This window comes from Chiloscyllium plagiosum, unplaced genomic scaffold (genome assembly GCF_037043375.1).
Source record: "Chiloscyllium plagiosum isolate Xiang-an unplaced genomic scaffold, Cpla_swu_hap1 HiC_scaffold_17, whole genome shotgun sequence".
NCBI classification, from domain to species: domain Eukaryota; kingdom Metazoa; phylum Chordata; class Chondrichthyes; order Orectolobiformes; family Hemiscylliidae; genus Chiloscyllium; species Chiloscyllium plagiosum.
The window spans coordinates 81,240,168-81,256,482 of record NW_028270155.1 but is presented as its reverse complement, the minus strand read 5'-3'; the positions used below and the strand labels follow the sequence as shown (position 1 = coordinate 81,256,482).

Here is a 16,315-nt window from a genome sequence, read left to right as displayed (position 1 = left end):
AAGAAAGGATGTGATTACTGGAGAGGGTGCAGAAGAGATTAACCCAGGATGTTGCCTGGGCTAAAGTGAAGAGAGACTTGATAGGCTGGGGTTGTTTTCCTTGGAGCAGAGATGTACAGAGGTCTGAGGGCGTAGCTGCAGCTCTATAAAACCCTGGTTAGACCAGACTTGTAATTATGTATCCAGTTCTGGTAGTCTCATTATAGGAGGGATGTAGATCCTTTAGTGATGGTGCAGAGGAGATTTACCAAGGTTTGTGAGAAGATTTGTAGCTCGGGTGCTCGTTGTTGTGGTTCTGTTGGTCGAGCTGGGAATTTGTGTTGCAGATGTTTCGTCCCCTGTCTAGGTGACATCCTCAGTACTGGGGAGCCTCCTGTGAAGCGCTTCTGTGATGTTTCCTCCGGCATTTATAGTGGTTTGTCTCTGCCACGTCCAGTTGTCAGTTCCAGCTGTCCGCTGCAGTGGCCGGTATATTGGGTCCAGGTCGATGTGTTTGTGGATGAGTACCGTGGCTGTAGGAATTCCCTGGCTGTTCTCTGTTTGACTTGGCCTATAATAGTAGTGTTGTCCCAGTCGAACTCATGTTGCTTGTCATCTGCGTGTGTGGCTACTAAGGATAGCTGGTCATGTCGTTTCGTGGCTAGTTGGTGTTCATGGATACGGATCATTAGCTGTCTTCCTGTTTGTCCTATGTAATGTTTTGTGCAGTCCTTGCATGGGATTTTGTACACTACGTTGGTTTTGCTCATGCTAGGTATCGGGTCCTTTGTCCTGGTGATTTGTTGTCCGAGAGTGGCTGTTGGTTTGTGTGCTGTTATGAGTCCTAGTGGTCGTAGTAGTCTGGCTGTCAGTTCAGAAATGTTCTTGATGTATGGTAACGTGGCTAGTCCTTTGGGTTGTGGCATGTCCTCATTCCATTGTCTTTCCCTTAGGCATCTGTTGATGAATTTGCGGGGGTATCTGTTTTTGGCGAATACATTGTAGAGGTGGTGTTCTTCATCTTTTTGCAGTTCTGGTGTACTGCAGTGTGTTGTGGTCCTTTTGAAGAGTGTCTTGATGCATCAAGCACACATACCAACAGCCACTCTCGGACAACAACTCACCAGGACAAAGGACCCGATACCCAGCATGAGCAAAACCAACATAGTGTACAAAGTCCCATGCAAGGACTGCACAAAACACTACCCAATATACCAGCCACTGCAGCGGACAGCTGGAACTGACAACGGGAAGTGGCAGAGACAAACCACAATAAATGCCGGAGGAAACCTCACAGAAGCGCTTCACAGGAGGCTCCCAAGCACTGAGGATGTCACCTAGACAGGGGACGAAACGTCTGCAACACAAATTCCCAGCTCGGCGAACAGAACCACAACAGATTTACCAAGATTCTGCCTGGATTGGAGGGCATGTCTTATGAAGAGAGGTTGAGTGAACTAGAGCTTTTCACACTGGAGAGAAGATAGAAGTGTACAATGTAATGATACGCAGAGATAGAGTAGGTGGCCAGAGACTTTTCCCCAGGGCAGAAATGGCTGTCACGAGGGGTCATAATTATAAGGTGATTGGAGGAAGGTATGGGGGAGATAGCAGAGGTATGTTCTTTACGCAGAGAGTGGTGGGTGCGTGGAATGCACTGCCAGCGGTGGTGGTAGAGTCAGAGATCAGGGATATATAAGCAACTGTTGGAAAAACACATGGAGGGCAATAAATTGGTTGTTTAGGTTGATCTTAGATTAAAATAAATGCTCGGCACAACATCGTAGGCGGTAAGGCCTGTACTGTGCTGTACAGTCCTATGTTCTATAAGGTAGACAGGGAGACACCATCGTGGGCTGAAGGGTCTGTTTCCACACTGTGGGGAATCTAATTAAACATTTTTGCCTTAGCAAAATGACCAATAACCAGAGCACACAGTTTTAAGGAGAAAAAGATTTTCCGGTGATTTGATGAAAATATTTTTCATGCAGAGGGTTTCAGGTATCTGGAACTTGCTACCAAAAAGGGTGGTAGAAGCAAGAAATCTCAAAACATGTAAGAACTATTTCGATGAAACGCTCAAAATGCAATACAAGACAAGGGTACAGGTGAAGTGCTGGAAAATGGGGTTACAATAGATGGATGTTTGATGACCAGCACAGATACGATAGGCTATAGAAACATTTGCTCTGCTTTATGACTCTGAGTTCAGAGAAGTTTGTCGGGCTAAATCCTACGATAAAATCCCACAAGGAAAGATTGAGTAGATTGGCATATATTCATTGGGGTTTCGGTGATTGAGAGGTGATCTTATTGAAACATCAGATTTTAAGGAGGCCTAACAGGTTGGATTCTGGATCAGTGGTGCTGGAAGAACACAGCAATTCAGGCAGCATCCGACGAGCAGCAAAATCGACGTTTCGGGCTGCTGCTCATCGGATGCTGCCTGAATTGCTGTGTTCTTCCAGCACCACTGATCCAGAATCTGGTTTCCAGCATCTGCAGTCATTGTTTTTACCTAACAGGTTGGATGCTGAGATGAGATTTCCCTTCATGCATGATTATATAGTTAGGAAGTACAGTATTTAAAAATAAGATCTCTCATTTAAGGTGGAGATGAGTAGAAATTTCTCCTCTCAAAGAAATCAAAGTGTGGGCTAAATCTTTTGAGTAAGTCATTGATATACTCAAGGCTGAATTAGACAGATTTTTGAATTACAAAGGAGTCAAAACATATGATTGCGGCTTTTTGCTGTCTCTATATCAGCCATATTCTTGAAAGACTGGTCGAACAGACTGAAGGCTTAATACTGTTTCCATTCCTGATGATCTGATGACATTTTGCTGTCTTATATTGAAATCCACCTCTGACTTGTTCAGATTTCTTTCACATTCTAAAGGACTTCTTCCAATCTATCATTGTGAACTCTAATTTGTTGAAATGGGACACACCTTTCTACGTCAATGAAAGTTACCCCAAAAATATCCAACTTTACTTCTGTTCTTAGTTTATATGCTTACATTTCAAAAATACTTCAGTGCCTATGAATTGCTCTGAGACATCTGTGGTTATGAAAGACACATACATAAATGGACATGTTTTATTTTCTTTGGTTTTAAGGTACAGTAAATCCTCTATCCAAAAAATTGCAAATTGCGAATTCACCTAACTGTGCCAAAAAATAAGTAACAACAAAAATCAACATTGGTGGGCAAAAATTATATATCTGCGATTTTTAACCTATTTTTACCGAGCTCCATATCACAAATTTCATCATTTGTGGGGTTTCTCAGGAACAGAACCCTCACGGATATGTAGGAATGATTGTATAATATTTTGGATTAGTGGTGCTGGAAAAGCACAGCAGTTCAGGCAGCATCCGAGGAGCAGTAAAATCGACGTTTCGGGCAAAAGCCCTTCATCAGGAATACAGGCAGAGTGCCTGAAGGGTGGAGAGATAAATGAGAGGAGGGTGGGGGTGCAGTAAAAGTAGCATAGAATAGGTGAATGGGGGTGGGGATGGGGATGAAGGTGATAGGTCAGAGAGGAGGGTGGAGGAAGCCATGTGGCTGGTGCAGCCACCATCCCCACGCTGATTAATGATGTCACTTCCGCCCCCATCATGGCCGCTTCCACAGCCACTTCCGCCCCTCACAATTCCTCATGCACCACACATGACATCACTTCCACCCCTCACATCATTGCTGATGTCACAAACTCAGTAACTTCCGCCCCCCCCCCCCCATACTGCTGTGTTTTGCCACCACTTCCGCCCCCACCGATGCCACTCACCGGCATTCTGCTGACATGCCCCCCAAGATCCCACTGTCACCATCCCTGCTCCCCAGAACCCTGAGGGAACACCACCCCTGCTCATGACTCTACCCCATTCCCCCCACCACCACACCCACTTCAGTTACAGGCTCCGCCCCCACTCCAAGCTCCACACCCACACCAGATCCCAGCTCCCAGCCCTGCTGAGTTTTCACCATTCCTCCAGACCTCCCCCTCACTGAGGGCGAACAATCAGTCCTCAGCAAAGGACTCACCTTCATGTCCTCTACCCACACATCGATGAATTTAATACATGCTGTGACGTCGAACACTTAGTCCGCTGCCTCCGCCTCCAAGCTTACTTTCACAATCCGGACTCCCACCCACTTTCCAAGGACCCCTTCGCCCGCCTCCAACACACTCCATCCACCTGGACACCCCGTGCTGACCTGTTACCTGCCCTCGACCTCTTCATTTCCAACTGCCGCCGGGACATTAACCGCCTCAACCTGTCTACCCCCCTCCCTCACTCCAACCTCTCGCTCTCACAACACGCTGCCCTCCAGTCCCTCTGCTCCAATTCCGACCTCACCATCAAGCCAGCAGATAAAGGAGGTGCAGTGGTAGTGTGGCACACTGACCTCTACACCGCTGAAGCCAGATGACAACTCGAGGACACCTCCTACCGCCCCCTCGACCATGACCCCACCCCCCCATCACCAAACCATCATCTCTCAGACCATACAGAACCTCATCACCTCAGGAGATCTCCCATCCTCAGCTTCCAACCTCACAGCCTGGGAACCCCACACTGCCCGGTTCTACCTCTTTCCCAAGATCCTCAAGCCTGACCACTCTGGCCGACCCATTGTCTCAGCATGCTCCTGCCCCACTGAACTTATTTCTACCTACCTTGACACTGTCCTATCCCCCCTAGCCCAGGAACTCCCCACATACGTTCGAGACACCACCTCCAACTCCTCCAAGACTTCCATTTCCCCGGCCTCAACGCCTCATCTTCACCATGGATATCCAGTCCCTCTACACCTCCATCCGCCATGATCAGGGCCTCCAAGCCCTCCATGTCTTCCTCTCCCGACATCCCCAACAGTACCCTTCCACCGACACTCTCATTCATTTGGCCGAACTGGTCCTCACCCTTAACAATTTCTTCTTCGAATCCTCCCACTTCTTCCATACCAGAGGGGTAGCCATGGGCACCCGTATGGGCCCCAGCTATGCCTGTCTCTTTGTTGGCTACGTAGAACAGTCCATCTTCCGTAATTACACTGGCACCACTCCCCACCTCTTCCTCCGCTACATTGATGACTGCATTGGCGCCACCTCGTGCTCCCGCAAGGAGGTTGAGCAATTCATCAGCTTCACCAACACATTCCACCCTGACCTTAAATGTACCTGGACCACCTCTGACACCTCCCTCCCCTTCCTGGACCTCTCCATCTCCATTAATGATGACCAACTTGACACTGACATTTTTTACAAATCCACCAACTCCCACAGCTACCTGGATTATGCCTCTTCCCACCCTACCTCCTGCAAAATGCCATCCCGTATTCCCAATTCCTCCGCCGTATCTGCTCCCAGGAGGACCAGTTCCACCACACAACACACCAGATGGCCTCCTTCTTTAGAGACTGCAATTTCCCTTCCCATGTGGTTAAAGATGCCCTCCAACGCATCTCATCCACATTCCGTGCCTCCGCCCTCAGACCCCATCCCTCCAACCGTAATAAGGACAGAACCCCCCTGGTGCTCACCTTCCACCCTACCAACCTTCGCATAAACCAAATCATCCGACGACATTTCCGCCACCTCCAAACTGATCCCACCACCAGGGATATATTTCCCTTCCCACCCCTTTCCGCCTTCCGCAAAGAACGTTCCCTCTGTGATTACCTGGTCAAGTCCACGCCCCCCTACAACCCACCCTCCTGTCCTGCCACCACAGGAATTGCAAAACTTGCGCCCACACCCCCTCCCTCACCTCCATCCAAGACCCTAAAGGAGCCTTCCACATCCATCAAAGTTTTACCTGCACATCCACTAATATCATTTATTGTATCCGTTGCTCCCGATGCGGTCTCCTCTACATTGGGGAGACTGGACGCCTCCTTGCAGAGCGCTTTAGGGAACATCTCTGGGACACCTGCACCAATCAATCACACCCTATGGCTGAACATTTCAACTCCCCCTCCCACTCTGCTGAGGACATGGAGATCCTGGGCCTCCTTCAATGCCGCTCCCTCACCACCCGAAGCCTGGAGAAAGAACGCCTCATCTTCTGCCTCGGAACACTTCAACCCCAGGGCATCAATGTGGACTTCACCAGTTTCCTCATTTCCCCTTCCCCCACCTCACCCCAGTTCCAAACTTTCAGCTCAGCACTGTCCCCATGACTTGTCCTACCTGCCTATCTTCTTTTCCACCTATCCACTCTACCCTCCTCTCTCACCTATCACCTTCATCCCACCCCCATTCACCCATTGTATTCTATGCTACTTTCTCCGCACCCCCACCCTCCTCTCATTTATCTCTCCACTCTTCAGGCACTCTGCCTGCATTCCTGATGAAGGGCTTTTGCCCGAAACGTCGATTTTACTGCTCCTCGGATGCTGCCTGAACTGCTGTGCTTTTCCAGCATCACTAATCCAGACTCTGGATTCCAGCATCTGCAGTCATTGTTTTTACCCTGTATAATATTTTGATTAAGTTACACTGACTGTTTTGCATGACCCCTCAATTTGTTTCTCTGAACACTTGCACCAAAATCTTTCCGGTTTGCATTCAACTTTCACTATATTAAATCTTGCTTTGTGGTACTCACCATGCTTCCCAACCTCAAACATGAAGCCAACTCTGATGAATTGCTCAATACAAAAGAGACTCTACTGTCATGGCTTCACCAACATTTCTGTGAGAAGTAATTCCTGCTGGTATCAGCATTTTCTCTCCTCGCCAGCACAATGCACAAAAAATTTAAAATATTGTATTTTAACATGAAGAGGCTACACACAACAGTAAAACGTGCAGGGGACATTGGTTACATTCTCTCCTTCCTGTTTGACCTGTGAATCAAGACTTTGGTGAGAACCTGAAATATTTTTATCCTTAATTCGACAGAATGACAAAGCAGTTCCTGCGACAGCACTGTAAGGAGCAGAAGCTCTACCAGACACCTTACCTGAATGACACACTCTATTTGCACTTTAAAGGTTAGTGGAATTTTCATTTTTTCCAAACATTCTTAGCTACTAACTTCACAGCCTTGAGTTTCCTTTGTGTGCACAGCTTGGAGATTGGACCCAGAAACAAATTGAGGGATCATGCAAAACAGTCTGTGAAAAGTAATCAAAATATCATACTGTCATTCCTCCATATCTGTGAGGGTTACGTTTCTGAGAAACCCCACAAATGATGAAATTCGCCAATGTTGTCCTCATTTCGTATCAGTCATAGCATGTCTAACCCCTGCAATCAGGAAACTTTATAGTTCTTGATTTAGCTTTTACTTTGCATAAAGACTGTATATCAGGAATGATATGAATGCATTGGTGAGAATGTGGAAGAGGTGTAATAAGAATGGTGCTGAGGATCAGAAATGTTAGTTATAGTGTCAGATCTACGGCACAAAATGAGGCTTCAGCCCATCACATAATGCAGGTCAAAAAGAACCAGTTAACCTGACTGTTCTAATCCCTTTTGCCAGCCTTCTTGCAAAGATGGATTGGAGAGATCGGACTGTGTTCCTTGGAGAGGAAAAGGTTAAGAGGAAACTTTCTAGAAGTTTTTTCCAAGATATGGACAAAATAGATATGGTAAAACTATTCCTGCTCGTGAAAAGATTGGGTATGAGAGGGAACTCACTTTAGGAAAAATATGGAAGCTTTGGAGAGGGTGCAGAGAAGATTTACCAGGATGTTGCCTGGAATGGAGAATAGGTCGTATGAGGATAGGTTGAGAGTGCTAGGCCTTTTCTCATTGGAACGGCGAAGGATGAGGGGTGACTTAATAGAGGTTTATAAGATGATCAGAGGAATAGATAGAGTAGACAGTCAGAAACTTTTTCCCCGGGTACAACAGAGTGTTACAAGCGGACATATATTTAAGGTGAAGGGTGGAAGGTATAGGGGGGATGTCAGGGGTAGGTTCTTTACCCAGAGAGTGGTGGGGGCAAAGAATGCGCTGCCTGTGGGAGTGGCAGAGTCAGAATCATTGGCAACCTTTAAGCGTCAATTGGATAGGTACATGGATGGGTGCTTAAGCTAGGACAAATGTTCGGCACAACATCGTGGGCCGAAGGGCCTGTTCTGTGCTGTATTGTTCTATGTTCTATGGAACAGTTTTGCAAAAGAAGCAAATGCAAACTTTTTTTGCACGGCAAGTAGTTAGGATCTGGAATACAACACTTTGAATCTTAATGGAACCAGGTTCAGTCTCCTCATTTAGGAGGGCATTGGATGCTTGTAAACTACTCATTTATTTTCCATTCACTCTGAATATTGAGGCTGGAGAAAGTTAGTAATTCAAGGAAAGAACAGCTGGTCAGAAGATGCCTGAGCTAACTGAAGTTTTTAGGATAGATTTCTCTTTCGCTTAACAGCAATAATAAATTTTAATTTACACAGTTAGAGGTTAACTACATGTTTAAGGTGTGACAGAGGCCATTGCTACACTGTGTGCAATTCAGCTTTTAACCTGCATCCAATGTTAACTTCTCATACTAGATTTGAGTTTGATGAGCACTCGTCTTGTTTTTCTGTACTGCCTATTGTAGGCTTCTCCTGCATTGAGAATCTGGAGGAGTACACTGGCCTGAGATGTCTGTGGCTGGAGAGTAATGGATTGCTACGGATTGAGAACTTGGATGCTCAGACCGAGCTGCGTTGCCTCTTCCTGCATCAAAATCTCATTCATAAAATAGAGAACCTGGAGCCACTGCAGAAGCTGGACTCCCTGAATCTGAGCAATAACTACATCAAAAGCATTGAAAATCTGTGTAAGTAAAGGGCTTGACTGTTCTGTCCCCATAAACATGAAATGCTCATAACATAAAGTGGGTTTTCACTTCTTATTATCACACTTTTCCTTGTCACACAGACTGACTCATTCTGAAACCAGAGGAGAAAAACTAAATGGAAGTGATTGTCATTCCCACTGTAACTTGTGGCAGAGTTTCCATCACAATGAGAGATGGAAGTGAGAATGCAAGTAAAAATAGTTTCCAAACTATTTTTCTCAGTATTCAGTTGTATAGGAGGGAAACTATGTTGGAGTGCAAGACAAATGATGTCCATTCTGTTGGGAGAGGCATAAGGAAAGTGGGCATTGTGCATGGGTCAGAGGACAGGCTGAAGTACACATGGTTGGGAACAGGCAGGGATGGAGAGAGAAGCCATGATGTGTTCGCAGGTGAGCAGGAGAGTTGGTGCCAGACAGGAAGTGGCAGGGATAGGAGTGCATGGTGGTAATGTCAAGGAGGATGATTAAAGGCGCATGCAGTGGGGAGTGGAATATAAGGAATGAGTGAAATGTGAGCACCTGAATAAACCTTACACTAATCACATAGGAAGCAATTTGTATTTCCTTTTTGTAATTTTTTAGCTCAGCTGATCACACGTAGCTTCTCTCCCAGCCTTAAATATTCAGTTAAAGACAGTGAGTGAACTGTGTCCGTTTCACACATTTACTCTCTTTCTCTCTCACACATACTCAGTCATTTACTAATTCACTCTATCTTGTTCCTTACCAAAGATTTCCATTTGACTCTCTCCCTTTCATCATTTTACAAAAGAATATTAAAAACAAAAAGTAGGAGTGGACCATACAAATCCTCCAGCTACCTGAATTCCACTTTCCTATGCACTCTCCACAGACTGTTATTCCAAAATCTGTCTTTGTCAACTTTTTAAAAATGGAGAATAGACAACTTTATGGATTTGACTGTTTCAAAGATCCACTACCCTTTGAGTGAAGAAGTGTCTCCTCATCGCAGTCCTAAGTAATCAATACTATATCCTGAGGCCGTGGCCCCTTGTTTTAAATTCCCTTTGGCTAAGCTTCTAACTTGCAAAATTGGAAAGCTTTTCTATGTTTAGAAGTGCATTTTGTTGCTGTAGTTCTGCATATATCAAGAGGAATAGCAACCAGTTTATCTGTTTCCCAGGCAGGGATTAAGATTAGATTACTTACAGTGTGGAAACCGGTCCTTTGGCCCAACAAGTCCACACCGACCCTCCGAAGAGCAACCACCCAGACCCATTCCCCTACATTTACTGTTCACCTAACACTACGGTCAATTTAGCATGGCCAATTCACCTGACCTGCACATTTTTGGACTGTGGGAAGAAACCGGAGCACCCAGAGGAAACCCAGGCAGACACTGGGAGAATGTGCAAACTCCACAAAGACAGTTGCCTGAGGCGGGAATTGAACCCGGGTCTCTGGCGCTGTGAGGCAGCAGTGCTAACCACTGTGCCACCCACAATGTTGACTACTGTACTTTAATATTAGAGAGGGCAATTGGTCATCAGTAAATTGATGCATATCATCTGATACTGCTTTCCCTGTGGTATTTCATGGATGATTGTAACCGGTCTCCTTAATTCAAACCTTTTGCCTTCTTAGCTTGCCTGCCAGCTCTCAAAACACTGCAGCTAGCTCACAATCGCTTGTCCACAGTGAAGGACATTGAGCATCTGAAAGAGTGCCCCAGCCTGAGTGTCCTTGACCTTTCGCACAACAAGCTGACCGACCCTGACATCATAACTGTCTTTGAGGCGATGCCTGATTTGGTAAGTGAAGCTTATCTGTTTGTCCTGTAAATGTTAAATGCTTTGTACTTTAACAATGCAATGTGCAGCACAACCATCATCAATGTGGATTGAGTTTTATTCATGCTGAACGCAGAATTTAAATTTTCAATAGCATTTTAAAATTCTGAAGAATACTGATGCTGAGCTGGTATCCTCTAGGTGACAGGATGGTACGATATGTGAGAACCCTTTCAGTAAAGGATCTCAAGTCTAATTTAAATCATCCTGTTAATATTAAATTATCATAGAATCCCTACTGTATGGAAACAGGCCATTAGGCCCAGCAAGTCCACACCGACCCTCCGAAGAGTAACCCACCCAGACCCCTTATCCCTGACTAATGCACCTAATCCACACATCCCTGAACACCATGGGCAATTTAACTTGGCCTATTCACCTAAACTGCACATCTTTGGACTGTGGGATGAAACCGGAGCACCCAGAGGAAACCCACGCAGACAAGGGAAGAATGTGTAAGCGCCATACAGACAGTTGCCCAAGGCTGGATTTGAAACTGTATCCCTGGCATTGTGAGGCAGCCGTGCTAACCATGGAGTCACCGTGCCGCCCCTAGATATTCTTCCCTGAACTGAAAGTGTGCGCGGCAAGGGTGATCCACTTTAGAATTTTCACTTACTCAATGTTTAATTTCACATGGGCATTTTCAGACTTTTGCTGTACACATCACCAGTTCCTGGGTTCAGATTATCGCTGGGCTGTTCTCTACATGTCACCAATTCATGTGTCCAGAGTTTCACTGGACTTTTCCCAATGGACAACTGCCAGACCTATGATGAGACTGTCAAAGAGCTGTTCCCTATACACCACCACCACCTGTGTTTGTCTGTCACTGTGTCCTGTACGTCCCAAGCTCCCATATTTGGACTGTCATGACACATCAGCTCCTGTGTTCAGAATGTCATTAGACTGTTTGCTATAAATCAGCTTCCATGTTCAACATTAAATGTGTTTCTACTATTGGATAGCATTTACTAAATAATCCCAACTGTACCAAGAACTACATCAGAAACCAATTTAAGATTATTAGTCAGTCTTGCAATGAGATTTGATTGGTGAAGGCAAATGGAATTGGTCTATGTACAATGCACCTTTTTCATTGAGGAAAGTATCATGATGACTTTCGATCCCTGCTGTATCACCCGTCGCAAAACTCTGACCATTCAGAGTCAACCTGCTTGGTCTGAGTACTTTTTTTTTATTATTCACCAGCGAACTACGATTGACAATTAACAGTTTCTGTTGCATCTCCATGCCAATCCTGGTCCAATCAGTCAGCACCTTCTCATACTTGGTGTTCCCTTGCCAAGTTTGCTGTCAGTCCAATTTGTGCAAGATAAAAAGATTTGACTTTGTGTCTCCTTGTAGCAAATGTTCTGTTTTAAGATGGAAAATACCACAAGTAGACCAAACAGCATTTTAGCAGATTTCTGAACAGATTAAAAAAAGTAACAAAATCATGTAGCAAGATATTCAATCAGTAATTAATATTGAAGTCTGTCTACACAGGAAAGTTTAGCAAAAAGTAATGACAGAAGGAAGCGAAAAGTGAGAGGGATGAACAAAAGGTCTGATTGAATCTGGTATGTGTATGTAGACCTAAAGCCTATGCCTACACGCACGATTCTGTGCAGCACAGAAGATCTGTACGTATTATTTCTAGGAGAGATGCAGTCAGCCCTATCACGATCCATTTTTGCCTTTCCAAGTATTTATCTAATTTCCTTTTGAACATGTGTACATGCAAAGCTTGAGCCTGTGACTGTAGATAGGTGCAGACCTGGAGCCTACACTGGTATGTATGTGAAGATCTGGTGCCTGCAGCAGTGTGTACATGCAGGCCTGGTACATGATCCAGTGTGTACATGCAGACCTGGTGCATGATCCAGTGTATACATCAGTCCTGGTGCATGCACCAGTGTGTACATGCAGACCTGGTACATGATCCTGGAGCCTGTAGCAGTGTCTTTGTGCAGGCCTTGAGCTCCTGGTATTGTCTACGCACAGGCCTGGAGCCTGTGTTAATATGTACCATATGCTGGTACATAAGTCACAAAAAGTTAGTATGCACTTACATAAATGATTAGGATAACAAATGGAATTTTGTATTTATTGTAAGGGAATGGAATGTAAAGGTTTTGCTGCATTTATACAGGGCATTGATGAGATCACATTCTTTTGGTCTTACCGAAGAAAGAAGGTAAATACTTTTGGAGTTTTGGGAAGGTATGAAACTTATTTGATGAGGAAAGTATGGACAGGTTAGGTCTGTACCAGTCAGAGCTTAGATGAACCAGAAGTGATCTTGTTGAGATGTGAGATGCAGGCAGGGACACGGAAAGAACTGATGGACCCTGATGCTTCTCCTGTTTCTGAGACTCTCTCTCTATCTCTCTATCTATCTATCTCTCTCTATCTCTATCTCTATCTCTATCTCTATCTCTATCTCTCTCTCTCTCTCTGAATCTCTCTGAATCTCTCCGAATCTCTCCGAATCTCTCCGAATCTCTCCGAATCTCTCCGAATCTCTCCGAATCTCTCCGAATCTCTCTCTCTCTCTCTCTCTCTCTCTGAATATCTCTCTCTCTCTCTCTCTCTCTCTCTGAATATCTCTCTCTCTCTCTCTCTCTCTCTCTCTGAATATCTCTCTCTCTCTCTCTCTGAATCTCTCTCTCTCTCTCTCTCTCTCTCTCTCTGAATCTCTCTCTCTCTCTCTCTCTCTCTGAATCTATCTCTCTCTCTCTCTCTCTGAATCTATCTCTCTCTCTCTCTCTCTCTCTCTGAATCTATCTCTCTCTGAATCTCTCTCTCTCTCTGAATATCAATCTCTCTCTCTCTCTGAATATCTATCTCTCTCTCTCTGAATCTCTCTCTCTCTCTCTCTGAATCTCTCTCTCTCTGAATCTCTCTCTCTCTGAATCTCTCTCTCTCTGAATCTCTCTCTCTCTGAATCTCTCTCTCTCTGAATCTCTCTCTCTCTGAATCTCTCTCTCTCTGAATCTCTCTCTCTCTGAATCTCTCTCTCTCTCTGAATCTCTCTCTCTCTCTGAATATCTCTCTCTCTCTGAATATCTCTCTCTCTCTGAATATCTCTCTCTCTCTGAATATCTCTCTCTCTCTCTCTCTCTCTCTCTCTCTCTCTGAATCTCTCTCTCTCTCTCTGAATCTCTCTCTCTGAATATATATCTCTGAATCTCTCTCTCTGAATATCTCTCTCTCTCTCTGAATCTCTCTCTCTCTCTCTGAATCTCTCTCTCTCTCTCTGAATCTCTCTCTCTCTCTCTCTCTCTCTCTGAATCTCTCTCTCTCTCTCTCTGAATCTCTCTCTCTCTCTCTCTCTCTCTCTCTCTCTCTCTCTCTCTGAATCTCTCTCTCTCTCTCTCTCTTTGAATCTCTCTCTCTCTGAATCTATCTCTCTCTGAATCTCTCTCTCTCTCTCTCTGAATCTCTCTCTCTCTCTCTCTCTGAATCTCTCTCTCTCTCTCTCTGAATCTCTCTCTCTCTGAATCTCTCTCTCTCTGAATCTCTCTCTCTCTCTCTCTCTCTCTCTCTCTCTCTCTCTCTCTCTGAATCTCTCTCTCTCTCTCAGTAATCTCAGAGAGCTAGAGCAGGTTACTGAGATGGCTAGTGACTAGATCATGGAATGATTCATACTACAGAATACGAATTTTTAAATTTGCCAAAGTTAGAGCCATTGTGAATCAGCAAATGCTGGAGTTATTGATCAACTGGACATGGAACAAGAAATAAACTGATGTGATGGCTAAAGGTTAGAAAACAAGATAGACTAGACAGGAAGAGAAGGCAACTGCATTCTGTACATCTTTGACCACAAAATGTGGGACATATCATCTCTCCCGGATTAACCACATTGCTTTCCTCCTTTAACACACTGGAGGAGGGAGACAGAGAGAGAGAGAATATAGATACAAGGAATTTGGAAAACTCAAGAGGTTGGCAGAGAAGAAAGAAAAACTGGAGGAATTAAAAAAGAGAGACTGAATAATAGCCTCACTGTGAAGACAGAGCACAAGAAAGGAGAGGAGCACTTTGATTGAAATGCTGAGCAGATCGATCTGTCAGCATCTGTGGATAGAGAAATAGAGTTAAGGTCACAAGTCAAATATGACTCTTTTACAGCTTCATGTTGTCTAATTTATCATGCCTTATACCAAAAAGTTCATCCACGTTCAAAAGATGTACCTTTGTTATGAAGTTGAAGGTGTGTACTGTACCTTTAAGCGACAGTGAATGCTGTTCTGAACTGAGACCTCACAAACACCTGTTATGTGACTAGATGGCAGTCTCAGAGTGCACTGGAAAATTGAAAATATGTGACATTTGGCTGTGGAATAAGTGTAATTACCTGAGTTGGTTGCTGTGTTGATGGTTAAATTTGAATTGTCAATCAGTTTAAATTGTGCCCCAGGATACTAAAACCCAATCGAGTTTGAATTTATTGTTCTGCCAACATCGAACCAATGAGACGATTCAATGTTAGGGATGTAAAAATGCAGGTATTTTGCAAATTGGAGAAAGAGCAACTGCCATCAAGAGAGACCCAAGAAATTAGGAAACACTCTCTATCAAAGGTGTCTTTTCATATGAAACATATTCACAATAAAAATAAAGAAAACAGCTCAGGGAGATCTTCAGCCTGAAGAAGACAGACACCAAAGATGACAGCCGCTGTGTGGTTTTGAAATTAAGTCGATGTAATTTTAATAAGTGTCTAATAGGACAACATATTGTAACAGAGTTGGAGGCAGACAATAAGCGGTTAAGAGAAAGGGGGCCTAGACTTGTGGATAGTTGTTGTTTAATATTCACTTTTAGAGTTAAAGAATAAATTGATATTATTTTCTTTAAATAGTGGAATTTGGGAGTTCTCTATCACTCATATTTTAACAGATTACGAGGCAAAGTGAGTTTTTCTGAGTGTTTGGTTTAATTAACCGAAGAGTTCACTGCCGTGTTGTAACACTTTCAAAACACTGAACGCATTCATAACTTGGTATTGTGTGTCCGAAGAGATGCTAGAAGATTTGTTATATAATGTTTATTTAATGACCTCGCTAAAAACTCTGCCTGCTGATTATGTTCCCTAGCTACAATGTTTCCATCCATTTCACGTGTGCTACAAGTAATGAGATGTTGTGCAGGCTGATGTGTTGCCAGGCTCCTCTTTAAATCTTGTTATTCATTCTGTTTTCTACAGCATGTGCTGAACCTTATGGGCAATGAAGTCATTAAGAAAATCTCAAACTACAGGAAAGTAGTGACTGTGCGCCTGCATCATCTGACCTACCTGGATGACAGACCAGTCTTTCCGAAAGACAGGTAGATGTCTGAAAGGCACTTGAGTTAGCTAAAGCCGTGTGTATTCACTGCAAGAGTTAGCAGGAGGATCAAAAGAATGAACATAGGTCAGGTTAATGAGGACCCCATAGCTATATAATTGTAATCAGGACTGAGTCATAAATAGCTGTAGCACAGATCCCTTATGTTTAAATACTTCTATCAAATCTCTTCTCAACCTTCTTTAAGAACACCAGCTTTACTGATCTATCCTCGTTTCTGGCACTGTTCTGGTGAATCTTTTCCGCACTCTCTTTGACTTTTTATTTCTAAAGTGTGGTGCCTAGAACAATCCTCCAATTTGTGAGCCAAACCAGTATTATACAAAGTTTAATCATAACTAGGAGAAAGG

At 44.2% G+C, this 16,315-nt stretch overlaps 1 protein-coding gene across 5 annotated transcripts in view; it reads left to right on the top strand.

Moving 5' to 3' along the window:
- The window catches only part of dnaaf1 (dynein axonemal assembly factor 1), a 126,489-nt gene that overhangs the window by 53,986 nt on the left and 56,188 nt on the right, over positions 1-16,315 (top strand). For all 5 annotated transcript variants that reach the window (XM_043707394.2, XM_087996120.1, XM_087996121.1 and 2 more), the window contains 4 exons: positions 6,896-6,987; positions 8,550-8,771; positions 10,400-10,566; positions 15,824-15,945. In XM_043707394.2, coding sequence (XP_043563329.2) covers positions 6,896-6,987; positions 8,550-8,771; positions 10,400-10,566; positions 15,824-15,945 — 603 coding nt within the window. The remainder of the gene's footprint in view (positions 1-6,895; positions 6,988-8,549; positions 8,772-10,399; positions 10,567-15,823; positions 15,946-16,315) is intronic.